At 56.5% G+C, this 26,648-nt stretch overlaps 1 protein-coding gene across 7 annotated transcripts in view; it reads right to left on the reverse strand.

Annotated features, from left to right (window-relative positions):
* Window positions 1-6,912: 6,912 nt before the first annotated feature.
* The window catches only part of SH3BP2 (SH3 domain binding protein 2), a 39,123-nt gene continuing 19,387 nt past the window's right edge, over window positions 6,913-26,648 (reverse strand). For 4 of the 7 annotated variants that reach the window (XM_023638484.2, XM_023638488.2, XM_001489429.7 and 1 more), the window contains 12 exons: window positions 18,302-18,441; window positions 16,878-16,980; window positions 15,569-15,686; window positions 15,147-15,217; window positions 14,030-14,118; window positions 13,667-13,735; window positions 11,028-11,682; window positions 9,506-9,629; window positions 9,197-9,252; window positions 8,727-8,808; window positions 7,956-8,015; window positions 6,913-7,521 (listed from right to left, as the gene is read on the reverse strand). In XM_023638484.2, the coding sequence (XP_023494252.1) occupies window positions 7,384-7,521; window positions 7,956-8,015; window positions 8,727-8,808; window positions 9,197-9,252; window positions 9,506-9,629; window positions 11,028-11,682; window positions 13,667-13,735; window positions 14,030-14,118; window positions 15,147-15,217; window positions 15,569-15,686; window positions 16,878-16,980; window positions 18,302-18,437 (1,701 nt within the window). In that variant the 5' untranslated portion in view covers window positions 18,438-18,441 and the 3' untranslated portion in view covers window positions 6,913-7,383. Of the gene's footprint in view, window positions 7,522-7,955; window positions 8,016-8,726; window positions 8,809-9,196; window positions 9,253-9,505; window positions 9,630-11,027; window positions 11,683-13,666; window positions 13,736-14,029; window positions 14,119-15,146; window positions 15,218-15,568; window positions 15,687-16,877; window positions 16,981-18,301; window positions 18,442-18,648; window positions 20,168-20,258; window positions 20,438-26,648 lie in introns of those variants that run through there. The other 3 variants (XM_023638483.2, XM_023638485.2, XM_023638489.2) reach the window with 3 other exon arrangements.

Consider the following 26,648-nt stretch of genomic DNA (forward strand, 5'->3'; position numbering starts at 1 on the left):
AAAAAAAAAAAGAAAGAAAGAAATGAGCAAAGGACTTGGATAGACATTTTCCCAAAGATATATAGATGGCCAATAAGCACATGAAAAGATGTTCAGCATCACTAATCATTAGGGAACTGCAAATCAAAATCACCATGAGATACCACTTAACATCAATTATTAGAATTGCTATTATTAGAATGAAGGAGAAGGAAGAAGAAGGGGAAGGAAGAAGGAGAAGGAAGAAGAAAAAAATTTTGGCAAGAATGTGGGGGCTTGCCCGGTGGCGCAGCGGTTAAGTTCGCACATTCCACTTCTCGGCAGCCTGGGGTTTGCTGGTTCGAATCCCGGGTGCGGACATGGCACCGCTTGGCACACCATGCTGTGGTAGGCATCCCATGTATAAAGTAGAGGAAGATGGGCACGGATGTTAGCTCAGGGCCAGGCTTGCTCAGCAAAAAGGAGGACTGGCAGTAGTTAGCTCAGGGCTAATCTTCCTCAAAAAAGAAAAAAAAAAATCTGGGGCCGGCCCCGTGGCCAAGTGGTTAACTTCGCGCGCTCTGCTGCAGGTGGCCCAGTGTTTCGTTGGTTCGAATCCTGGGCGCAGACACGGCACTGCTCATGAAACCACGCTGAGGCAGCGTCCCACATGCCACAACTAGAAGGACCCACAATGAAGAATATACAACTATGTCCCCGGGGGCTTTGGGGAGAAAAAGGAAAAAAAATCTTTAAAAAAAAAAAAGAATGTGGAGAAATTGGAACCCTTGTGCATTGCTGGTGGGAATGTAAAATGGTGCAGCCACTGTGGAAGATGGTATGGTGGTTCCTCAAAAACTTAGAGAATTAGCATACGACCCAGCAATTCCACTTTGGAATATATACCCAAAAGAAATGAAAACAGAGACTCTAACAGATATTTGTACACCCATGTTCATAGCAGCATTGTTAACAAAAACCAAAAGGTGGAAGCAACTCAAGTGTGCATTGTCAGATGGATGGAAAAGCAAAATGTGGTCCATCCACACAATGGAATTTTAGTCAGCCTTAAAAAGGAAGTAAATTCCGACACATACTACAACATGAATGAATCTTGAAGACATCTTGCTAAGTAAAATCAGCCAGTCACAAAAGGACAAACTATGACTCCACTTGTGGGAGGGTCCTAGAGCAGTCAAATTCATAGAGACAGACAATAGAATGGTGGTTGCCAGGGGCTGGGGAGGGGAGAATGGGGAGCTATGTTTAATAGGCATAGCATTTCAGTTTTACAGGATGAAGAGTTATGTGAATGGATGGTGGTGATGGTTCACAACAATGTGTATGTACTTAATGCCACTGAACCGTGTACCTAAAATGGCTAAAATGGTAAATTTTATATTATGTATATTTTACCATAATAAAAAAAAGTTTTAATGCTATTAAAATACATCTTCATTTTCCAAAAAACAAAAAAGAAATATTGTCTTGGTTGGAGTTTAAAAAAAACACAGAACTAGATACATACAACAATAATATCAGGTAATGAGGGAGACCAAGGGAGCTAACGTCACCTGAAGTCCTTGTGTTGTCCAGGAGAGTAAAAGTATTTATTACTCTAGACTTCAGTAAGAATAGAAATAGACTGCATAACTTTTAAACTGGAAGAAGAGAGAAAATGGAATGATAAAAAAGAATTGCTCAATCCAAAAGAAGGGAAAAAAGGAGAAAAAAAGAAATACAAACACAAATGGGACAATACAAAACAGAAAATAAGACAGTAGGTTTAATTACATTAAACACAAATGGACAAAACGCTCCAGTTAAAAGACAAGGTATATCCTATATGCTAGCAACAAACCCAAAATAATGAAATTACAAACATACACAGTTTACAACAGACTAAAAGACATATGAAGTACCTATGAATCAAACCTAACAAAAGCTGAGCAAAACTATAATGGACAAAATTATAAAATCCCATTGGCAAACCTTCAAGACCCAAATGAATACAGAAGCAGACCATGTTCACTAATCAAAGACTCAATGTGGTAAAGGTGTCAATTTTCCCCAGGCTGATTTATAGCTACAATGAATTCCCAATCAAAATACCAGCTGAGTTGTTATTAATGGAAATGACAAGCTGATTTTAAAACTTATAAGGGAGAAAAAACTTACATGGAAATACAAAGAGCCAGAATAGCCAAGATACTCTCAAAGAAGAAAAATAAGATGAGGACTTACTTTACCAGATATCAAGAAATGATTAAGTGACTAATTCAGATAGTTTTTGGTGTTTGCATAAGAACAGACAGACAAATGGAACAGAATAAAGAGTCCAGCAACAGACCTACATAAATATGGATACATCACAGATGGCACTGCAGATGGCTGGGTGAAGGGCAGATTATAAATAAGCGATGTAGGGATAGGTGGGAAAACCTATGGGGAAAAACGGAAAGTGAATCCTTACCTCCCGCCATATGCACAAAACAATTATAGAGTTGAAGAAGACATGTGCGACACACATTACTGACAAAATCAAGGCTACATAAAGAATTCTTTAGGGGGCCGGCCCCATGGCTGAGTGGTTGGGTTCGTGCGCTCCGCTACAGCAGCCCAGGGTTTCGCCAATTACGCTCCTGGGTGCAGACATGGCATGGCTCATCAAGCCATGCTGAGGCAGTGTCCCACATAGCACAACCAGAAGGACCTACAACTAAATATACAGCTATGTACTGGGGGGCTTTGAGGAGAAGAAAAAAAAAGATTGGCAACAGATGTTGGGTCCGGTGCCAATCTTAAAAAAAAAATTATTGGGGCCGGCCTGGTGGCGCAGCGGTTAAGTTCACACATTCTGCTTCTCGGTGGCCCAGATTCGCCAGTTCAGATCCCGGGTGCAGACATGGCACCACTTGGCACGCCATGCTGTGGTAGGCGTCCCACATATAAAGTGGAGGAAGATGGGCATGGATGTTAGCTCGGGGCCAGTCTTCCTCGGCAAAAAGAGGAGGACTGGCAGCAGTTAGCTCAGGGCTAATCTTCCTCAAAAAAAAAAAATTAGATTAATAAGAAAGAGACAAACAGCACATACAAAAATGGGCAAAAGACGTGAATAAGCACAGGAGACAAAATCAAAATAGTTGATAAACACATGAAAATGTGCTCAACCTCATTAGTAATTAGCTAAATGCATACTAAAGCCATAATTATACACCTACCAGTTTGGCAAAAATGAAAAAAGTCTGACAATACCAAGTGTTGACAAGGATAAGGAACCAAGAAAATTCTCTTTTACTGTTTGGGGAATGTAAAGTGGAACAATAACATTCTTGGGAAACAGTGACAGATCCTGATGCCCTAGGACCCAGGAGTTCTGGGTACATACCTTAGAGAAATTCGTGCACACATCCATCAGAAACACAGACAAGACATGCTAGCAGCATTGTCTGTGATTGCCCCAAACTGGAAACACACTACAAGTCCATCTACAATAAAATGAATCTATGAACTACGATACAGTCATACAATGGAACAGTTTTCAGCAAGCAACTTGAACAAACTATAGCTACGCACAGCAACATGAACAAATCTCTATGATGAGCAAAGAAGCCAGATGCCAAAGCTGGCATCTGTATGATTCCATTTACACAAAATACGAAAACAGGAAACCACTGTGACAGATGCATAATTGGCTGATGAAGGCTTTACAGCAAAACAAGAACATGAGCCTCACCAAAGCTGGGGGAGGGGTCACCCGTGAGAGCGCGAGGGGGTGGCACTGCGGCGGGGAGGGCACATGGGTGCTGGAGAGGCTCCTTCTTAACGGGGTTACACGGATGTTCACTTCCTAACAATTTGTTAGGCTGCACATTTGTATTTTGCTCACTGCTCTGAATGTGTGTTTTATTCCACAGGAAATGAAAGGAAAAAGGAGCGTGCCTCAGCTCTAAGTAGCTCGGGGCATGGCCACGGATGAAGCCAGAGGGCGATGCAGGGGCAGCTGTCAGGCAGCCTCTAAGGTTCCTGAGGAGCAAAGGAAGGTGTGAAGGAGGCAGATGGGATCAAGTTGGCTCTGCACCCCAAGACTCTCCCTCTGGTGAGACAGTGCTGGAAGGTAGCTTGCTGGGGGATGACCACTATCAACCATCTTCGGTGGGTCACTGCCTCCCCAGGACAGGAGCCCTTCCCAAGACCGCTCATCAGGCAGTCTTTTCCAGGGAGGAGGGATAGGACGTGCAGGCACAAAGACAAGGGGCCACCCATGGGAGCGAGTTGCCTGGTGAGGGGCTCCAAGCTACTGGGTCACAGCCAGAGACAGAGGCTGTGCCCCCCCCCACAACTGCCTCTAGAGACGCATGGATTTGGTTCAAGTACCAACTCTACCCCATACTCCTTGTATGGCCTTGGTCTCTAGGCCATCCCCTCCAGAGGCCAGCCCCAGTGGGCACTGGGCAAGAAGCCCCTTGGGCCCAGGCCCGCTGCCTTGTCTTCCCTGGCACTTCCTTCTGCCCCAGCAGAGACACCCTCCCAACCTGGGGTGCAGGAAGCTCCTCCTTGGACCAGCAGGGGGCGTCCATGCAATGTGACCCACATTGGGTGGGGACTGGGAGCAACTCCAGACTTGTTTTTTGAGGTCTCTTCTTGTTCTAAAAACATCTCTTTTTACAGTAAGAATCTCTATCAAGAGAAAGCGTAGAGACTCACTGAACTCTTTCTGATCAACTGTCAGAAAAGTAAAACCATGTTCAGTCCTTGGCTTGGAGAAGCTTCCCAAAGTGTCTGGGGCCCTTTTCCAGGGCCCAGGAATTGAACCCATCTCTGAACTCACGACGCTGGGCAAGTCAGTGAATCCTCTTTGAGCCTTGGTTCCCTCTCTGTAAGATGAGTAGGATAGCCCCCGGGCACGTCCTAGGCCTCCTGTTGGTTTATCTCCACAGACTGGGGCAGGGACGGCAAAGCAGAGCAAGGCAGGTCAGTTTTATTCCCCCCAGAGCTGTGGCCCCCTCAGGTGGGGGAAGATATGCCTAGCCCTAGGATGTGGACTAACTAGACACCCCACAATGACTATCGGAGGCCGTGAAGGGTGGTGAGGGCTAGGCAAGGGCCAGGGTCTACACTCAGAGCAGGGAGGGACAGATCCCATGGCAGTAAGTGGCAGAGCTGGGACTTGAATCCAGGCCTCTCTGAGCCTAGGTTTTCTCACCTATAAAACACAACTAATAGTAGCTGCTTCTCCAGTCAAACTATGTCAAGTACCCAGCTCAGCGCCTTGAACACAAGACGTGTTCAGTAAGTGGTAACTACCCTTCAGCACTATATGATGAATGGAAGACTCATGGCAGGTCTCAGGAGGGAGTGGGACCCCTTCCAGCCCCTCCTTCATGTGGGAAGGACCATGGCCTGGGACCCTATCCACCATCTGCAACACACACATACTTGCAGCTGAGGCCCTGGGCCAGGGATGCAGTTCAGAAAGAGGTGGGCAGCTGTCCAGACAGGCCCTGGGCCTGGGAGGAGAGGCAAGCCCAGGCCAGGCCCTGGGGTGGGCATTGGACAGCCGCAGGTCTCATGTGTCCAGGAGGCCAGAAGGACCTATCACCTGGCTCTGAGCCCCAGAACTCCCAAACATTCTAGCTCAGAGATCTTCAAATGTGTTTCAGCCACTGAGCTGGCTCCAAAGTGGCCACATGTTAGCTAAAAGCCATTGTGTCCTGAGTCCTACAGCACATCACCAGCACAGGGGCACTGGCTAGAAACTGCTTCTCCAATCCAAGCCATTTAAAATTTCACAGGAAGGGAAGCTACAGCCACAGTGGGGAATGGCGTGCCTCAGTGGGTTCCCCAAGCGAGTTCAGGGCAGAGAGGGCAAAGAATTATGACCACACGGAGGAGGAATTGCTGGTTTCCCAGAGATGGTAGGAAACACTGGAAGCTCCCCGTGCCCCAAACTTGATCATGTTGCATTGACCCCTCCCCAGGCAGGCTGAAGAGGAAGCATCTGCAGGGACCATACTGGACACTCGGTTCCTGGAAGCAGATGGCCACTGTCACCCCCAATCCTCCCCACAGCATCTCAGGGCAGGGAGCCATGGCCTCCCCCATCTGTTGACCACCCCACCCCAGAACATGCCCCAGGGCTAGAGAGAGGGGAAGTCCAAACACAGGGCCTCCTCAAAGGACTGTTAATCACTGGCCAGTGGGCACAAGTGCTGTGGTGGCTTGGGTTTTACACAGCACATTCCTTTCCCAGCATAAAGTGCAGTGAGGAATCAGATGGCTCCAGGATCCCTCCTAGCCCCGGCCCCCAGCTGAGTCTGTTTTCACAAAAAAATCCAGCCCAGATGACTGTGCCAGGGAGAGTGGCCTACTGGAATTCATGACAGGAAGTGAGGGATGATCAGGGCTGGGCCTCAGCTGGGGATCGCCAAGAGACTCAGGCATCTGGGTACCATGGTCCCCACCTACCCTTGGCCTACTCAGGGCCCACTCTTCCTGCCCCACTGTAGCTGTCACTTCCTCCAGGAAACCTTCCTGGAGCCACCAGCTGGGTTGCAAGCTCCTAGCCCCTGCACACCCCACTGCTCTGGACAGCATGCACTGTGAGCACCTCCTGCCCAGCTGTCTCCCAGTAACCATTTGTTAATCCAGCAAATGATCCAACTGGAGATGTGGGGGACCTGTTAGCTCTGCAGCCCCGTTGCCTGGTCATGACCCACAGCAGCAGAAGCTGGTGCTTTGGCGTGCGGGCTGTGAGCACACACTGCCCAAGTTTGGGGCCTGTTCTGTTATCAGCTGTGCAGCTGGGACAAGTCACTTAGTAACCTGTGCCCTGGAAGATAGAGAGACTACCTCAAGGGTTCCTATGAGCTGACCTGCTGCAGTCACCACCTGTACGTTGGTGTGGGTACACCTATCACTCCCTCCTCCCAATAAAGCACCAGCCACCGAAACAAAGGTCTTCTGTGCTTTATTGTGTGGCAACAGCCCCTCCTGGAGCCTGTGTCTTAGCGTTCCTGGGGGATCCTGGGGCCAGCCCCTGCCCCCAGCCCAAATGCCCCAACCCTGCCCAGCTCCTAGCCCAGCGCAGGATGGGTATGCTGAGGGGACCAGAATTCCTATCTGTGAAGCCCAGGCAGGGCTCTGTCCTGGGACCCTGGGCTCCTGAGAAGTGGGCAGGGCAGGCAGGGTGGGATAGGAGAGTCCCCAGTCCTCTGGAGCCCAGGGCCTGGCCTAGCCCAGGGGACCCAGCCTGCTGGGTGGGGCCTGGCCTGGCAGATTCCATAGGGTGTCAGTGGGGGAGGCCCCAGGTCACAGCACGGTGCTTGTTCCTGCTCACGCTCCCATGCAGGCCAGTCTTCATCCGCATGGCCTGGGGTCATGGCCCCCAGGGTCACCTCTGCCCAGCAGTGCACGGCACAGGTGTCACCTGGGCCCAGCGTAGCCGTAGGGGTGCTGCAGCAGCAGGCTCTCGTGGCTGGGCAGCACGTGGGTGTGGTAGTGTTCCACCAGGCTGCCCACACTCACAAACAGGACCTCGCTCTCCAGGTAGAATTTAGAGTCCTGGTTTGGGGGAAGGTGGCAAGGTCAGGGGGGTTGGGCTAGCCTGCCCATCCCTGCAACATGGGGCAGTTGGCAGTAATGACAACAGTCAGGTCTGCTCCCACTGCTCTGTGTCACCTCCTAGCTGCCTGTCCCAAATTCCCACCTCATTACCCCAACTCGGTCCAGGGGATACAGCCAAGGTCTGTAAATAAGCCCCAAGGCAGGCTATTTACATAGAGGGGATCACTCCATCCCCTCTAGGGTGAGGTGAGGACACAGCTAGGCAAGGGGAGGGGGGAGGTTGAGGCAGTGGAGAAGTGGCATCTGGAAATGCCTGCCTCAGTCCACCCATTGCCTATACTCTATCAGGGAGACTCTGCCCTGCCCCCGCTAAGCTCCAGGCCAAGGTCCCCCACCTGCCCAGGGCCCGCGGGCAGGGCCAGCCTGCTTACCTTCTCAAAGATGCGGTAGTTCCTCACCTTGTCAGAGGTTTCGTCCCACACGACCAGAACCTGCCGGGAGAGAAGCGGGCAGCGGATGGCTCAGCTGAGAGCAGCACTGACTTCCAGAAAGACAAACCTTGGAGACCGAGGGGCAGGCAGCAGGACTGAGGCTGGGTCTTGTGGCCCTTGGGGGTTGCTCTGCCCGTGAACAGCAGGGTCAAGACAGGCAGCCCCTTGCCCCAGGACTCTGCCCCCAGTTAGCCTCTGATGAGACCTGAATAACAGTGGCAGATCCTGGTCCACCCTAGGACCATCTCTGAGACACATGGGGAAACTGAGGCTTAATGAGGTCACACAATTCACCCTTGAAGGGGCAGAGGTGGAGCTGACAGACCTCCTGCCATTCCCACTGCCCCAAGCAGCCACCCCTTGAAAGTTCAGGAACCCCCATATCCCCATCAGAGTCCTGGGGCCCCAGCACTTCCTTCCCATCTCCTGCTCGTGCTGGGAGGTGGCCATGATTGCCCCCAGTTTGCAGATGGTGCTTAGTTTCTGAGAATAGATCGGCAGGGGGCCTGCCAGGCAAAGACTCCAAGGATGGAACTTGGCAGAGATGACAAGTAAGAGGCTGCATGGGGAAGTGATCTATAAGCTGTAAAGTCCTGTGCTTGCTGTCAGGCTGGGTGTGTGGACAGCGAGAAGACCCCCCCACAAGGCAATAGTCCTGGGGGGCCTTTGCTAGGCAAGGTGACCACCAGGGCATCCTCCTTGGGCACCAACCTTCCCCGACTTAGTGGAGGAGTTCCGGATGCAATAGAGTCCATCCTGGGGCTCTCCCCGGGGGTTCGTGGCTTTGAATAACCTAAAATAAAACAGTCTTGTCAACAGGTGATCCATCCTCAGACAGCCCACTTGGGGATCCCCCTGGCCCTACCATCCCGTGTGGCTTTTCGTCCTCTCACTATTCTGCAGCTCAGGTTCAGAGAGCAGTGGATGCCATGAGGGCTGGCCCTACAGAGCTCTGGGCCACGCCCAGAGAGAGGGCCCGTAGGGGACTGAGCTGATGGGATCCCTTGTTCTATCAGGAGTCTTGCTGCACTTGGCCATGTACTTGTGCCAGCAACTGCCCAGCACCAAAGTGAGTGAAGAGAACAGAAAATCCAGAAGCTGGGGCTGGGGTGGTGGGGGGCAGCAGGGAACCTCGTGTCTGCAAAAACAAGGCTTTGGAGAAAGAAGGGCTTCATGCTGACCTTTCAACTTCACAGGATTCTGTGGTGTTGACAAAGACCGAGTTAGGCAGTGGCACCTGGAGAGAGGCCAATGGTGATCAGTGTCAAGGTATGAGTGGTGCTCATGGCCAGCACCACCCCTATACCACTCCCCAACTGGCTGCCAGCCTGTGCTGAGATCCCAGGCTTTGTAGTGTGTTTCGTCCCCCATCAGCTCCAGGGTCCTGGAAGCTCCTGGCTCGGGATGGCCAGTGAGTGGCCTCCCTGGCCTGCAGCTCTCCTGTAGCCACCCACCCACAGCCAGGATCTGGGCTCTCCGCTCAGCCTTGCCTTCTCATAGTCTTCATCAGAGTCCTCCCCACCAGTGTCAGCACGCGTGGTGTCAACCTGCGAGGGCCGCCGGGGTTTTTCAAAGGAGAAGCTCCTGAAACTCTGCCCATCGGGGGGCGACCGCCTGGGAGGGGAGCAAGACATGGAATGGGTCCCCCTCTGCTGCCCTCCACACCCTGGCCCCACGCGCCCTCTGAGTGACCACACCAAGCTCAGCCACAGAACCCATGGGGTCTGGCTGCTACAGTCCTGGTGGCTGTGAAAAGCCCACGACGACAGTGGCCTGTGCTGACTACCTTGGGGTGAAAGGAATCGCCTGAGGCCTGGAAGCCTGACCTTAGGTCAGAGCTGCCATTGACACTGGCAAGGGGGTCCTAGGACCTGCACTCTGGTGTTGTTACACTGTGGACAAGTGCTCTAGATACTGTGGGAGAAGACCCCAGCTTTGCCACTGACCAGCTTTGTGACCTCAGCCAAGTCATGCCCGTCCCAGAGCCACAAAGTGTAGATGGATGTCAACAGGCCAAGCCCAAGGGACATGCCCCACACAAAGCCAGGCGGTCCTACACCCCCAGGGCTTCAGGGAGGATTAAAGGAGGCCACACTGGGGTGGGCGGCTGGGTTTTTGTGTGACGCTGCACTGTGGACAGTGGGCCCTGAGCACACAGCCCTGTAGTACTCAGGTCCAGATCCGGGGCTCGGCAAAAGAACCCAATCTGCACCATTGTGGCCCCTCGTGAAACAGAGCCCTGAGCGTGGCAAGGGGTCCTCCCAGGCACTTGCCCATGGGCAGCAGTGCTAATGGAGCCGTGGGGAGAAGGCTGCCATGGTCAGGTTCAGGGAGTGCTGGGTTAGAGCACCCACTCAAGGCTCGCCCCTGTGGCTCCCAGAGCCTTCACTGCTGCAGGTCCCAGACATCTCTGACCAAGGGCCATTGGTGTGGATGACACTGCGGAAATGGGGGCACACTGGTCTCCTGGCACTGCCCAGCAATAAAGCAGAGGTGATTCAAGCAGGTCTCAAGGGTGAGTTAGGGACATGCTCCGCATTCCAGAGAGTACCTAATTGGCAAGGGCACAAAGACAGCCTCGGCGGTTCCAGAGCCAGGAACACACCCAGGGCCCCAGGAGGGGCTGGGAAGGAGGTGCTGGGTAAAGAGGGCCTGCAGAGGCACGCTGGCTCAGAGTGGCCCAGAGCCCTAGCTCCCTTCCACACATCGTCTAACCCAGGGCAGGCAGGCAGCCCCACAGGCCCCTCTCCTGACCCCAACCCTCAGACTGCACGGCAGAGGTTCTGGGAGGCCTGCAGTCCCAAAGCCCCTTCTTGTCCACTGCTCCCTGAGGCAGCCATGGGCTTCAGGCCCACCACCCAGTGGGCTGGAAATTCTCAACGGCAAGGTTGGACACCACCTGTACCCCTGGGTCGTGAGCTGAGAGTACCAGGGGCAAGGAGGCCAGGGTGCTGTGAGAGAACTGGCCAGGTTGGGAGGAGTTCCAGTGGCACCAGCGCCATGTTGACTCACTGGAGGTGGGGGAGGGGTGGCTTCTCTGGCCTGGGCAGGACTGCGGGCCTGGCTGTGGTCTCGGGCATAGGCAGCTTCAGTGCAGGAGGCCTGGGGGCCACAGGGGGCACAAAGAGTCCGGGCTTGGCTGCCTCCCTCGGGGGGGCCTCTTCAGTCATTTTCAGGAACTTGGGCTTGTTGGCTGGCACCGGTGGGGGCTCGGACGTGGACAGCCCCCGGGGGGACAGGTGGAAGGACTTGAGCTTGTCACAGTTCTTGGAGGCAACAGTGGCCGTGGTAGCAGCGCTAGAGGCAGAGCTGGCCCCATGGCTGGGGACCCGAGGCTCTGGGCTGGGGCTGGTGCTCTCACGGAAGCAAGGGGATTTCTGGAGGCTGGGCACAGTGGGCAGGCTGCCCACTGGAGGGTCACTCATCCTTCGGGAGGGAGCAGGCACCCTGAGGCCAGGCTCAGCCCGCCTCAGGCCCGGCAGTTCCCTCTTCGAGTCCTCGAGGGCTGGGCCAGCATCAGAGACACCACGCTTAGGGGGTGGGGGTGGCAGCAGAGGGCCCAGGCCCTTTGAGATGAAGGAGTGGGCACGGGGCACGTCAGAGAAGGCTGGCTTCCTGGGCGTGGGCACAGGAGGTGGCGGGTAGGCTGGCGGGTGGGTCAGGGCATCTGCAGAGCAAAGAGATCTAGTTAGTGAGATAGTGTCACCTGCTGGAGGCTGGACCAATACCATCTCTGCTGGCAATGGATGACTGGGCCAAGTGGGTGTGCGCCCCCTCGTAGCCCCCACCCCATGCCTGGCCACCCTATAGCCCCCAACGCCCAACACTCTCGATGCAGCCTTCCTCCTGGGCTCCTGGCCTAAACCTTGCCACCGGTCCATCCCATCCATCCTCCACAAGGCAGCCTGTGCAAGTTTCCTGAAGCCTAAATGTCACATCAGGGTTCCCAGATAAGAAGGTGAGAGAGATAGAAGAGGCCAGGAGGACTCCTAGGATTTGGCCTCAGCTAGGGGAGGCTGGAATTTCTAACAACAGAGGTGAGGAGAACAGGCGGGAGCAGGTGGGAAGGAAGATGAGGATCGTGTTTGCTCATGACAAGTTTAAGATGCTGCAGGATATAGAGGGGACATCGAGTGGGCCGTTGGGGCACAGGTCCAAGTTCAGAGGAGAGGTCCCCGCTGCAGATGTCAATGGAGTCAACAGCCTATTGATAACAGTGGCTGTGGCTCAGGAGTGACAGGGTGGGGGTGAGCAAAGCCTGAGCCCTGGGCTGGCCCTCAGTCATGCAGATGGGTTTCAAGGGGCCAGCACAGGGTTGAGAGGGAGGCGGGACCTGGTGCTGAGTGAGCCAGGGGAGGAGCAGGGAGGGAGGTACCGGGCCAGTGCAGCTCACAGGTGCTGAGCGCTGCATCTGGGAATGGGGAGGCCACTGGGAAACCTGATAAGAGACGTTTTGGGGAGTGGGAAGGGGAGCCTGATGGGAGTGGGCATCCAGAGGGTGGGGAGGGAGTGGGCCAGGAGCGTGCAGGCAGGTTTGCAGAAGCACTGGGCCCTGGAGGTTCATGGCTAGGAATGAGAAGTGAGGCTCCTGTGTGCTCATCAACAGCCCCACTGGGCTGCAGTTCAGGGGTGGGGCAGAGGGAGGTGGGATTTCTCCAGGACTGGGGTCACAAGGCCAGAGAGAGGAAAGGGTAGAGCATGAGAGTGAGGGTATATAGGACGAGGGGGGCAGGCTCTGAGCCAGAAGGGGAAGTTGAGGCATGTGGCCACAGGTCCTGGTGGGCCAAAGGCCTGTGGGTACTGGGGCCCTGGAGGGAGGGGGCCGATAGGCAGGAAGGGGGCTGGACCCAAGTATACTGGAGAGGAGAGGCAGAGCTGGGAGGAGGACACAGGAGTGAGGGTGGGGGGGAGGGCAGAGGACAGGGTCACTGGAGAGTAGGCCAGGGGGTGGAGGGATTGTCCCAAGTCCCCAGATAATGAAATCCACAAGATCGAGAACTGAGGGAGGGCTGAGGGAGGGGAACCAGTGAGGGTGGAAGGGAGAGTGAGTGACGGACACACGGCAGAGGCAAGGGGTGAAGGGACAGACGGCAGGGACAGGGAGTGAGGGGACAGATGGCAGGACAGAGACACAGCCTACCCCCCCAACACCTGGCCCTGTGCTTCCCTGTGACACGCGTATGTGATGCCTGGCATAACCCTGGTACACGCCTGTCTCCCTTCCTAGGCCATGTGCTTCAGGGGGTGGGGTGGGGGTGGGCAGTGAGGAACCGTCTAGCATACAGAGGTGCTCACAAAGAGCTGTCCCTCCTTCCCCACTCTCAGCTCCCAGGACCACCTCTGGCTCAGCATCCCAAGTATGGGGGCTCCCCACCTCAATAATCTCCACATTCCCCCCATCCTGGACTAACCATGGAGGCTGGAGGAGGAGGTGAGCAGGGCCAGCCAGAGGGTACACCTCTTTTACTCTGTTCCTCCTAATACTTGGGCCATGGCAGACAAACTGAGGCCCAGGGTAGAGACAGTCAGGCCTGAGCCCACCCAGAGCAGGACCCAGGCCAGCACTCCCAGGCTAGGAGGGGGCTCTGCTCCCAGCCCTGGCCCCTGTTCTCCACTAGGAGCTCCCCAGGCCCCCCAGTCACCCGGCCTACCTTCGGGCTTCACGGGCTCAGGGGAGTCAGGCTCCATGTACGAGTCGTCCTCATCGTCATGCTCATAGTCTGCAGGGCAGAGGGAGGGTCAGACCCAGACCAGGGCAGCCCAGGCCCAGCTGCACCCAGGACAGGGTGGTAGAGTGGGGCCCTCGGAACGCTGCTCTGTCAGGGAGGCATGGGGCGAGGATGGGGCAAGCAGGGTGGACCCAGGCTGCTTGGGGAAGCCAAAGGGAGAGAGCAGGGAGGACATCCAAATGTCTCCCCTCCTTGGCAGTAGCCCAAGAGGAATTCCTGGTCCCTTCGTTGCCAGCAGCCAGGTGGGAAGAGGTAGTGGGCAGAGGATGTGGAGATAGGCCTCACCTTCATTGTCCGTGGGGTACTGAGAGAGGCTGATGTCCACAGGCCGCTCAACTGCGCCATAGAAGCTGTCTGTGTCTGAGCTGGAGTCGCTGAAGCACAAGGAGGGCGGGCAAAGGCGGGGCCGTGAGCACCCAGCAGACGAGTCCCTTTGTGCTCACACGTGGATTCACGCGTACACACAGACACTCACACAGACACAGAGATGTGGACATATGCACAGATAAACACAAGGACACACACAGAGACATAGGCACGGACACAGACAAACACAAAACAAGGATGGATACAAAGACACACTCCACACAAGGTTACAAGGACATGGGGAGTGGAGGCTCTGGTGCCTCCCTCCCACAACCCTGTGGTTCTTGTCATAAGTGTGGCCCTTTGACTGGCCAGATGGTGCCAGGCCTCAGGGCTGGGCCCATATGCCCACCTGCTCCGGCCCCAGGGGCTCAGTCAACTCTGGGCTGATCCCATTGCAGGATACCAGACAAGACTGAGGGCCAGGATCTCTGGGGTAAGGGAAGGACCTGTGGGATCGCCTTGGGGCCTTCCTGGGGCCTCAGTTTCCTCATCTCCGAAAGGACGGAATGGCTTTTGTTCCCGCCCAGAGAGCCCCTGCTGCTTGCTGGGTCACCTCACAGTGAGGTCACCAAGACGGAGCCAGTGCCCTAGCGGACTCACTCCTGAGTGAGCCAGCGTGGGTGTCTGGGGGCTGGGAACCCAAAGCTCTGAGCTGCTGCAAATGCTGCAAATGGGTGGCAGGTAAAGGCACATGTGACCCCCTAAACAGGAACTACCAATGCAGTACACACACATTTACACATTCGGGCATGAGCACACACATGCATACATGCTTGGGCACACACACCTGCTCAGACACTGAAATGCATGCACATACATGCTCACACACTCAGGTGTGCACACATACTCACACACTTGGATGCACACACACAGATACATGCCACACACACACATGCAGCCCAGCTGGCACCTTCAGAGAAACATTTGAGGAGAGGATTGTGTGTCAAGCCCCCAGGGGCTGGGAGGTGGGCACACGTGTCAGGCCCAGCAGCCCTAGAGACACCCTGCCTGCCCATCACATCCCCAGGCCTACCTGGCTTCCGGGGGCAGCTCCTTCTTCTCGTGGAAATGGCCAATCTCCCTGCGCAGCAAGGCCATCCAGCTCTGTGGGTCAGCCAGGGCCACAGTGGGCATGGTGCTGCCCAGGGCAGGGTTTCACCCTCACCCTCTTCCCCTCACCGCCCTGGCTGGTCTCCAGTGACCACCAAGGTCAGAGGAGACGACCTCCGCTGGCCTTCGTAGGGCTGCGGACCTCTCTCAGCCCATTTGGAGCTCACCCCAAGACAGCATATTGAGTGTGTGGGTGCTGGCACCAGGCTCTGAGCATGAGGACAGAGAACTGAGGGGCGCCATCCACCCAACTGCCAATGCCCCAGCCATATCCCCTCAGGGACTAGACAGGGCCCTGTCAGTTCCCCACTGCCCAAGGCAGGTCCAGCCTGGCTCCCAGGTCACCTTGCGCTCGTCCTCAGAGGAAGCAGAGAAGAACCATGTGCGGTGCTTCTTGCTGATGTGGACAATCTTGAAGGGGAAGACATTGTTGGATGTTGTCTCCTCAGCCGCTCGCATCACCCTAAGGGCACAGTGCCAGTGGTCACTACGAGGTCCAGACTCGCAGGGACGGCCTCAGCACAGCCTCCGACCCTGGATGGGTCTTGATACTGAGCACCATGCCCCAAAGGACACAGGCAGACCTGGATGGTCTGCCCACGGATGCTCCAGGCTCAAGGCCTAGATGCATCAGGCAGAGAGAGGTGTGTAGGCAAGGATGGGCAGTGAGCAGACGGGGTGCTGGGGTCTGGGAGGGCTTCCTAGAAACAGTAGCAGGCAGTGTTCTGAGACAAGGACACATCACCCTCACTGCTCACCAATGCCACTTTACACGGATGCCACCCTCCCACCTCAGGCCCTGCCTGTCCCCTGGCCTGCCCATTGGGAGCCCTCACAGGGCTCCATGTCAGCCTCCACCCTGCCCCTGCTGCCCAGTAGCATACCTGAGAGCACTTCAGGGAAGTGACTCTCTGTGGCCACTCCCCGCACAGAGATCACAAAGTCTACCATGGGAGGCTCCTGCTGGGCGAGGCACCTGGGACAGGTATGCCCATCTGCCTGGACCACCAGAATCACCACCTGATCCACCAGTGCCCACTGGTAGCTACATGGCCCTGGAGCCTCCTCCCCTCCTCAGCAGTGCCTGGGCTGGCCTGGGGGCCTGGGTTCTTGGGCAAGGCTCCCCAACTGAGTTTGTGGGGTACAAGCCAAGGCCCAGAGTCACTCCCTGGGGGTCCCAGTCCCACCACTGACACCATGGAACCCTCAGGTCCTCACAGGCAGGAGGGGCCAGGCCCTCCCAGGGAGGTAGGGGTCACAGACTCATGCTGTAGGGTGCATGGCCCAGGTGGTATGATACCAAGGAGCCACATTTCACCCCTGCTCTGCAGGCCCCCGAGGCCATGGGTTGGCCTGCACATGTCAGAATGCCCATCCCACCAGGGGGGCTCTGGCCCAGTGCCCACCTGCCATTGGGAGCGCTGAGGGCAGGCTGGTAGCCCCTCACTGGATGGACCCAGCCCACAGCACTTGTGAGGCAGGGCTGGCCCCCAGCCTGGGAGGCCCCTGGAGCCAGGGAGGCCTGGGGCAGGGCATGCGGAGGGCTGGGCTCTTGGCCTCTTGGAAGGAGGTGGTGGTGGGTGAGGAGGATGGGTGGGAAGGAAGGATGCAGAAGCCACTGGCCCCAGGGTCCACAGGTAGGGTGGGCACTCACCGGTTGTAGCCGCTCAGCGAGAAGGCACCCTGCGGGGAGGCGGACGTGCTGCTCTTGAAGTAGTAAATGCATCGTTTGTGGATGATGACAAAGCGCAGGGGCCCTGCAGGCAGCGTGGCAAGCACAGGACTGAGCCTCAAAGGGCCGCTGGGCACACTCCACTCTAGGGACCCTCTTCAGAAGCCCTGGGTGACTCAGGGCCAAAGCACTATCTTTGAACCCCATGGAATGGAAGAGCAGGGAGCTGGGCTGGCTTTCTGCCCCCTCCCCAGGAGTCCACTGTGGGCCCAAATGGGGACAAATTCATGGGCATGCTGGCCAGCCCCAGAGCACAGCCCCCAGGGCAGGCCTGGCCATTCCTAGGGCAGGGGCAGATTCAGGGGGCTAGACCACAGGCCCCCAGGGACAAGGACTGAGACGCTGGCTCAAGGAAGGGCAGAGGCAGGGCAGGAGCCCCAGGGAAGCCACAGCCGCCCAGCTGGGTGCTGCAGGGCTGCTGGAGGTTCCCTCTACCCCAGGCTGACAGGGCGAGGGTGGGGGCAAAGAAGCCCAGAGAGCCTGCCACCAAGCGCCACTGGTGTGGAACTGACCCCCAGGCTGGGCAGTTATGCTGAGAACTCACACTCCACTACCCCGTCCCCAAGCAGCCCCTCCCAGGCCTGGGGGCAGGTCAGTTACAGTCCCTCCTTAGAGGCTCCTTGTCTAAACAGGAGAGCAGACCAATCGGTGCTCATATAGAAACCAAACAGCCCAGCTTGGGGCACTTCAACCAGGCAGCACAGGGCCAGGCGGTCCCCGGCAGAGGGCACTGCTGGGGCAAAGGCATAAGGCACCCATGGCTGGTCAGAGGGATAGGCAAAGCCCTGATGCTCTTTGGTCTTCAGAGTCTTGACAGCTGGGCAGCTCCCAGGCCTAGGGGCTCTCTTTCCCAGCCTGCTGTCCTAGGGATCAGAGCCTGGGTCTCACGCAGCTCTGTAGGTCCAGTGCCCAGCCAGGTCTTGGCTGGACAGGTGGGTTCACTGTGGACCGAGCAACCGCCCAACTCAGCGAACATCCACCAGATAAGACAAGGGCACCAGCCAGTGGCCAGACCTACCATGCAGAGGGCCCCTAGCCCTGGCCACAGGCTGAAGCTCCCCTGGCCAACCGGTCAGCACATTGCACCAAATGCCAGTCTTATCTCTACCCAGCTACACCAGCCCAGACCCTCCCACAGTCTTGGGGCTGGGGAGGCCAACCTCAGCTCCTCCAGGGGGTACCAACCACCAGGGAGAGAAGAGAAACTCCAGAGGGCCCCCCACATAAGAAAGCAGAGGCTCAGAGAGGGTGGTTGCTTGCCCAAGGAGGCCCAGTGGGTCAGCAGAGCTGGGACCAGCCCTGTCCCCACATCTTCCCATGGTACCCCCCACTGCCAGGGGACTCACACTTGAGCAGCTGCAGCTGGGTGCCACCCTTCTTGTGCAGGTAGCCAGCCTTGGCCACGCCCCCTGGCATGGTTAGCAGGTTCTGGGCACCAATGGCTTTCATAGGGACGGGCCAGTGCATCTCCTCGGACGCCATGAAGCTGCAACAAAAGGGGACACGTCTCAGCCAGGTGTGTGAGGCAGAAGATGGCTTGGCTAGGGGCATGCAGGGGGGACATCCTGGAGGCAGCATGAAGGTTCAAAGCGGCAGGAGGTGAGAACCCCTTTTCTGAAGGCTCAGGTTTCCAGGCAGGACCTCAGGGAAACCTGGTCCACTTGGTCGGCCCCTGGTCCATTCAGCCACATACCTGGGCCCCAGGGATTCTGAAAGCTGTGTTCCTTCATTGTCACTGGTTCATTCAGTACACACCTACTGAGCTCAAGGCCTCATGGGGGCTGGGGTAGAGCAGCAAATGAACTCAGAAAACCCCTGGCCCAGATAAGTCAGGCCTTAGGCCATGAACACCCCAAGTCCGAATGCCAGGTGACCCTGTAAGGGGGCCTCCCCTAGACAGGAAGTCAGGGAGGGCTTTCAGGAGAAGGTGACAGGGGTCACAACCTGAAGGAGGGAGTTAAAGAGGTACAGAGGCTGGGACAGGCCCTGGGCACCCTCTCCACCAGCTCTGACTCTCAGCAGGGAATAAGTGAGGGGCATGGCCCCCAAATGCCCCACAATCCACTCCTGCCGATCCTTAGCTGGCTCCTGTCCATCCCTTTCTTAAGGCTCTGAGACCACAAAGCAGGAAAGCAGGTAGCCAAGAACCTCCAGTTCGTGGATCAGACAACCTAGATTCCGGTCCTGTCTTGGCTTTCTAGGGACCCCCTAGGCCTCAGTCGCTGGAGCTGTAAAATGGGAGGGCAGAGCAGACGCAGCCTGGCATGCAGCACACCCTCTTCAGCAGTGGCCATGATGACCGTTTGGTGGGCTGGCTGATATCACCCTGTCTCCCAACAGCCTGGGGCACTACTCCCCAGGGACGACACAGCACTCCGTCACCAGGGACAGGCTGACTGTCCTAGGGCTAACTCAGCTCCACAGGACCCAACATGTCAGGCCCTGCCCCTCCTCCAGCCTCTTACTCACCCTCCAGCTGCTCTCCCTGAAACCTGCCAGGCTGTTTCACACTTTTGGCCTCAGCCTGGAACGCCTGCTACCCCTCCTCACATGGAGAACTCCTACTTGTCCTTCAAGACCCAGATTCAGAGTCCTGTCTTCCGTGAGGCACCTCAATACCCAGTCACATTCCGGGTTTCCTCCACCCCTGGTCCCTCTGAACAGCACCTAACCTTGCACTGATTTGTCTGTGCCTGCCCCCACCCAGCCAAGGCCTGGTCCTTCCAGGGGGCCCAGTGGAGTTGGAGGGGCAGGGGTGTGGTCAGCGTCACCGTTGCACCAGTGGTGGAGCAGTTATGGTCAGACCCAGAGACCCAGTCCAGCTGCGACTCCTACCACTACAGGTCCCATCCCAAAAACACACACACAAAGACAACCACTCTGCTCTTGGAGAACCAGCACCCTTCATCAAATGTTCACCCCTCCAGGGACCCGGGCTGCTCCTCTGCCACCACCTCTGCCTAAGTCACCAGGCTGTCCCCTCCGGCTCCATCTGCACACAAAGCCAACCCCTTGGGCCTGGGCCCCCACCAACAGCGGAGGCTCGGAAGAAAGGCGCAGCCACCCCTACGCCCACCCCCGCGCCTGCCGCCAGGACACAGCCCCCCGGGGAAGACGGGAAGGGTGCCCGCGCTCACGCCCACCCACGGGGAGGTGCTGGCAGACCAACGGCCCGCGCCTCGCCCGGAGCCCCCAGCCCCGCCCGCCCGCCCGCGCGGGGCCGGCCCACGCCCGCCTTTGTTCTCGCCGGAAGCGCTGGCTCGGGTCCGGGGGCACAGGGTCCGGTCCGGGCTTGGTACTCACGGCGTCCACGCGGCAGGCACGGCCGGCTTCCGGGGGGCGGCCCGCGCCCGCCTCCCTTGCGCGCACCAACAAGGCCCCGGGCCGGGCGCCCCGGCCGCCGCCTCGTCCCCGGCGCCCGCCTCCCGCCGGCCCCAGCTCCCGGGCCGCAGCCCCGCGCCCGCCATGCCGCGCGCCCCCGCCCCCGGCCCGGGCGCCGGCTCCTCCCCTCGCGGGCGGGCGCGGGGGCGGGCAGGTGGGGAGCCCCGCCTCTCCGCCCGGCATCCCTCGCTGGCGGCCCCGCTGGGCCTCAGTTTCCCCGTCTGCTGCTCTGGGAGGCGCGGACGGCGAAGTATACGTCTACAGTGCAGCCCAGAACTAAGCCACCGATGCAAGCGAGGCAGCGCGCTTCACAGCCCCAGCGCTGCGAGTGCCCCCGGCTGGAAGACCCCCAGCCAGGTCTCAATCCCACCCGGCTCCTGGCTGGCGAGCGCCCTTCGGAAAGTGGCTTCTCCTCCCTGAGCCTCAGTCTGCACCTCTGTAAATGGGGGTGGTGGCCGCCCTGCCTTCAGGGCTGTGGTGGGGTTGAAGCGCGTCTGGCTGGCTGAGAGCCCCCACCAAGCTGGCATGCACTCGGGCTCCCGGACAGATCTGCGGTTCCTTGAGCCCCTTACTGGGCAGGCTGCTTGGCCTATCTACCCGGATGGGCCTCCACCCCCGGATTCCCTGCAGGAGTCAGGGGTCTGGTCTTTGGCAGCCCTGCTTGGGCATATGTGAGTTCCTCTCCCAGAACACCCCCGGGAGCCTGGCCAAAGGCTGGTGAAGGTCGTTGCTGGCCTCCCAGACATTCTGCCTCCTCCACCTCCCACCAGCATACAGGCTGCCACTGAGATGGGCCACCTGTGGCAGAGGGTAGTTCTAACAGCTTGGGCCTTGCTCCCACCGGGCTGTCCGTACTGGGCGCCCCGCCCTGGTTTCCCAGCCTCCACCTCAGGCCGGTTCTCTGGCCCCTTCCCACTGCAACCAACCTTTGCCCTTCACTGCAGCCTCTCCACATAGAGGCTCCATCCCACCTCTGTGCCTCTGTGCACAGCGCCCTTGCCAACCCCTCCCCTGGCAGTGTACCCAGACCCCTAGACCACCTCCCCCTCCTCCTCCCAGCCACCCTGCCTGGCCACTACTGGCCAGCCCCCCACCACTTCCTCTCCTTGATTCCCTCGCCCACCTCCAGTCTCTTCCCTCCATCATCCTCCACGCGGCACACTCTCCAACACACACGCCATTCCTATCACTGCACTGTTCTGAATCTCCAGGGCCTCCTCATGCCTGCCTGACCCTTCCAGATCAGGCCCCTGTGGACCTTTCTCAAAGGCTCTCCTGCTGCCCTCCACCTCCTGTGCGCTTGCGCCAGCCAGACCCCATGGCTCCCATTACCCAAATCCAGCAAGCACCCACCTCCAGGTCTCTGTCCACACTGCCTGCAGCTGCAATTAAAGTAACTCAGCCCTCAAAAGTTGGCTCAAATGAACAACAATCCTTCACAAACCCTTGCAAAAACAGAAGCGGAAGGAGCTCATTCTATGAGGCCAGCATTACCCTGATACCAAAACCAAGGACATCACAAGAAAAGAAAATTACAGACCAATATCTGTTATGAATATAGACATAAAAATCCTCACCAAGACTGGATACATGTGTATGGTGATGGATGGTGATTAGTCTTTGGGTGGTGAACACAATGTAATCTACACAGAAATCAAAATATAATGATATACAACAGAAATTTATATAATGTTATAAACCAATGTTACCATAATTTTTAAAATTAATTATTTTTAAAAAATTAAACAAAAACCAAAAAAAGTTCTAATTAAAACAAGAAATTCCTCATCAAAATACTAGCAAACTGAATCCAGCACCGTATAAAAGGATTCCACACCATGCCAAGTGGGATTTATCTCAGGAATGCAAGGTTGATTTAGCATTCAAAATTCAATGTAATACATCGTATCAATCAAATAAAGACAAAAACCACACGATCATCTCAATGGACGCAGAAAAAGCATTTGACAAAATTCAACAATCCTTCATGATTGTTGTTCGAGAACAACACTCCACAAACTAGGAAGAGGAGGAAACCTCCTCCACCTCGTAAAGGGCGTCTACGAAAAACCCTGAGCAAATACGCTCAGCAGTGAAAGACTGAAAGCTTTCCCCTAACAGCAGGGACAAGGCAAGGACATCTGCTCACACCACTTCTGCTCAACATTGTACTGGGGGTTCCTCCCAGAGCAATTAGGCAAGAAAAAGAAATAAAAGGCATCCAGGTTGGAAAGGAAGAAGTAAACCTAATCACAGGTTAAATGATTGTGTACACAGAAAACTCCAAGGAATCCACTAAAAAATGATTAGAACAGGGGCTGGCTCAGTGGCGTAGTGGTTAAGTTCATGTGCTCTACTTTGGCAGCCCAGGGTTCATGGGTTTGGATCCCGGGCACAGACCTACACACTGCTCGTCAAGCCATGCTGTGGCAGTGTCCCAGATAGATAGAGGAAAACTGGCAACAAATGTTAGCTCAGGGACAATCTTCCTCAAGCAAAAAGAGGAAGATTGGCAGTGAATGTTAACTCAGGGCCAATCTTCCTCACCAAAACAAAACAAAACAAATGATTAGAACTAATAAATGAGTTCAGCAAAGTGGCAGGATATGAGATCAACACACAAAACTCAGTCAGTCGTATTTCTATATACTAGCAATGAACAACCAATAAATGAAACACAAGTTAGTCCCCTCTTTCAGGCAGTCTTCAATGACGTCTAGGGTGTCCTATGTCCCTCTGTGGGGCGAGCACAGCTTTCCCTCTGCTTAACACTGACGACACTAGGTTTTCACTGTCCCCTATTCTCACCAGCGCAGGCCCAGCACAGAGGGGCACCAAGGAAGCCCCAAGGGAGGTACAGAATGTTGACCCTGGTGGATGGTGGGGACTGGGGTTGCCTACAAGGCACAGGAAGTTGAAACAGAGCCCCACTCTGGTGTATCACATCCTCCCCAATCTGTAAGGAGACCTGGCATGTGTGTTGGAGTGGGGGCAGCTGCTGTGAGGACAAACTGTGAGGAGCCACTGCTCCTCCCGGTTGGGCGAGATTGTGGGGAGGACTTGGGGCAGCACACAGCCTCATCCTGGTTCAGCTCAGTGGCCAAGCAAGCACAGGCCTGTGAGGACCGCACTCTCCTCTGGCCACCATCCCTCTGTGGGCAGGACGGGGGCTCTTAGGTGGCCACTCACTGACCTTGGGTGGTGAGAATGAGTGGTGCTTCATCTCTCCTGGGAATGCCCTCACTTCAGGGACAGTCCCTCGCCAGAGAATGGACCATCCAAAGGGAAGCCCATCCTGATGCCCTCACACCCTCTGGCCCCAACTGGCCCGGTCCTGCACCAGGGGGAGAGTTGGGTTGGCACCTGACCAGGAGCCCAGAGCCAGGCCAGGCTGGAGCAGAAAAGGGGAAGTGGCAGCTGAGGGTGAGGGTGATGACGGGCCATGGTGACCATGGTGGCCACATTGCTCTTGGGGAATTCCAGTCCAGCTCACAGACTCCAGCTCCCTCAGTGCCTGGGAAAGTTGAGAGGAGTCCCCAAGGGACACCCACACTCCTGGCCAGCCTGGCCTCCCTGGCTGTCTCCCTCAGTGCCATTGGCTTTGCCTCAGCCCCGAGGACCTGATGGTTAAACCCCACTCATTCATTCCAGGGGCCCCCACTGGCTTCCTGACAGTGAGACACCCCAGTGGGGACCCCTCCCCATGCGGCTGAGGGTGCCCGCTGAGCCACCCTGGGTGGGAGCTGTCAGGGAGAATGCTAGAGACCTGGGTTCAAATCTCACCCGGCTCGTCCTCCACTGAGCCTCTGCCTCCTGCAGTTAAAAGCCAGCATGGAAGAGTCCATTCCTCAGTGTCCAGATACCCCAGCAGCACAGTGACAGCTCCATCCCCTTGCGGGCATCTGCCCCCACAGAGGAGTGACTGAGGCCACCCAAGGAGCTGGCAGCAGGGTCATTACTCGCTTTCTGGGTTTGCCATGCTGTGGGGGTCTCTGTTCCCTGAAGCTCAGAGGGGCTCCCTGGGGCAGGCTTGGCAGAGGCACAGGTCAGCCTGTGTTGGGGGGCTGGTGTGGTGGTGGCTGCTGGGCTCTGTGAGCCCTTCCAAAGGTGTGTGATATTTGTGTATGTGCATGTGTGGATGTGTGCTCATGCCTACGTGTGTGTGTGCACATGCACACACTAGGGAAGGGAGCACCTTGGGCACACTCTGTGGTCTCTGCTGCTGTGCTCACCCCCTACCTTCTTTCAAAGTTGAGATTGGTCTAGGTGACCTGAGGCCCAAGGCTGTGGCGGGGGGAGGCGGGAGAGGCGCATAGCAGGCAGGTGAAAACCACTAGTCCCACAGAGACAGCCCCCACTAAGTTCCAGGAATACAGGCTCTGTGGCTCCTACCACCTTGGGGCCGTGAGCCCTGGGGAGGGTGTGTAGTCATCACCTGCACAGGCCCGCACGTGAGCTGTGGCTCCACACACACCCGGTCTGTCTCAGATGGTTCCCTCATAAAGGACATGCGTGTGAGCTGAGGGAGGTTAGGTGTGTGTACATTGGTGTGTGTGCACACATGTGCACAGGTGCAAGCCCGTGCGTGACAGCAGAGCAGGGGCCCTGGAGGGCTGGGCTCCTGTGGGCTCTCCTTTCTGACACCTGCAGACATGGCCCTGGCTGTGGTAAGTGAGCTGGCGTCTCATGTGACCACAGTGTCAGGGGGCTCCCGTCAGTGGTGACCAGGCTAGTTTGTTCATCAGAGCCACAGGGCAAGGTGGGGCTGGGGGTTCCAGCCCCAGTGGAGAAGAAACCAGGCCCTCCAGTGCACCCATTCACACACTCACACCCACAAACACGCTCTTACTCATTGTACACATGCATGCACACTTACATGCTCATGCACAGACAAATACATGCACGCATTCTCATACATGAGCACTCACACTCATACATGCTCACACTCATACACTTACAATGCTCATTCACACATGCTCACACTCATACACATGCACATACTCATTCACATGCGTATACAAACACACATTTATTCTTATACAGGTTCTCATTCTCACACAAGCCCACTCGCACTCATATATACTCATACACATATTTATGCACACTTACACTCATACCTATACACATATTCATTCACTCACTCATATGTATACACACACACACACACAGCCTCCAGGGGCTAAGGAGACCCTTCATCGGGGGCCCCCAGTGCCCTGGGCAGGCAGCTTGGGCACAGGTCAGAATCACCACCACCCCCAGCCTGCACCAGCCCAGTGCCAGGTTCTACCTGACAGCTCGTTAGATCCCACAGGCTTGGTACTGTACTCGCATTTTACAGATTAGGACACCGAGGCCAGGAAAGGTTCAGGACTCGCACCAAGCACACTGGGCACACGCCATGGCCAAGGCTCTGTGCTTCTCAGGGATCACCCCACGTCATTGTCTCAACAACCCTGAGGTGTGAACCAGCGTCATCCTCACGTCACTGATGAGGACACCGAGGATCCGAGAAGCTGAGTAACTCGCCAAAGTCACACGGCCAGTAAATGGTGGAGCGCTAAGCCACACCCCCAGCCTGGCACACACAGGCACCAGGTGGCGTGGAATGCACAGCCACGGGGAGGGAGAGGGGCTCCAGCGCCTCCCACTCAGTTCAGCTGTGCTTCCCTTTCAGTTTCTCCTCCCCCTTCCTCTTCCCAGAATCTTTCTCTATAAGAGAATCAAAACCAAAAATCTCTTGTGAAGGCCGATGACCAGCCACGCCAGAGAGAGGGTGCACGGCCTGGGATTCACAAGGAGAGGCCCCGTCCCCAAGACCCTGGGTGGGCAGTGCGGAGTGCGCACAGCACTCTCTGTCCTCAGGGTGTGTACCTACACACATGGGCATGCACACACACACAGCCACTCTCACACATTCACACACACGTATTCACCCTCACATGTGCATACTCTCACACACTCACACCCAGACTCTCACGCTCACACTCACATTCACTCACACACAATGTGTGCACAAAGGATCCAAACGCCAAGGCCACTCCCGGCAGTGGGATGGGCCGGGGGGGTGAGGTTCACCCTGACCTGGCGCCTCACCCCAGCAGGCTGGCCCCCGCCTCCCTGCTGGCTGCAGGCTGAGTGGCACATGACGGGGGGCAGGGGACCTAGCAACAGCTTGCCTCCCTGGGTTCCCACCGTGCCCTGTCCAGCTCGGAGACCTCTTCTCAGAGCCTACTGCCTCTCAAGGGCCCATGGCCAGGGTCCCGTGGGCCCCCACTGCCAGCCCAGTGAGGGCCCTGGCTCCCATGCAGGGCC

The sequence above is a fragment of the Equus caballus genome, chromosome 3 (genome assembly GCF_041296265.1).
Source record: "Equus caballus isolate H_3958 breed thoroughbred chromosome 3, TB-T2T, whole genome shotgun sequence".
Lineage (NCBI taxonomy): Eukaryota > Metazoa > Chordata > Mammalia > Perissodactyla > Equidae > Equus > Equus caballus.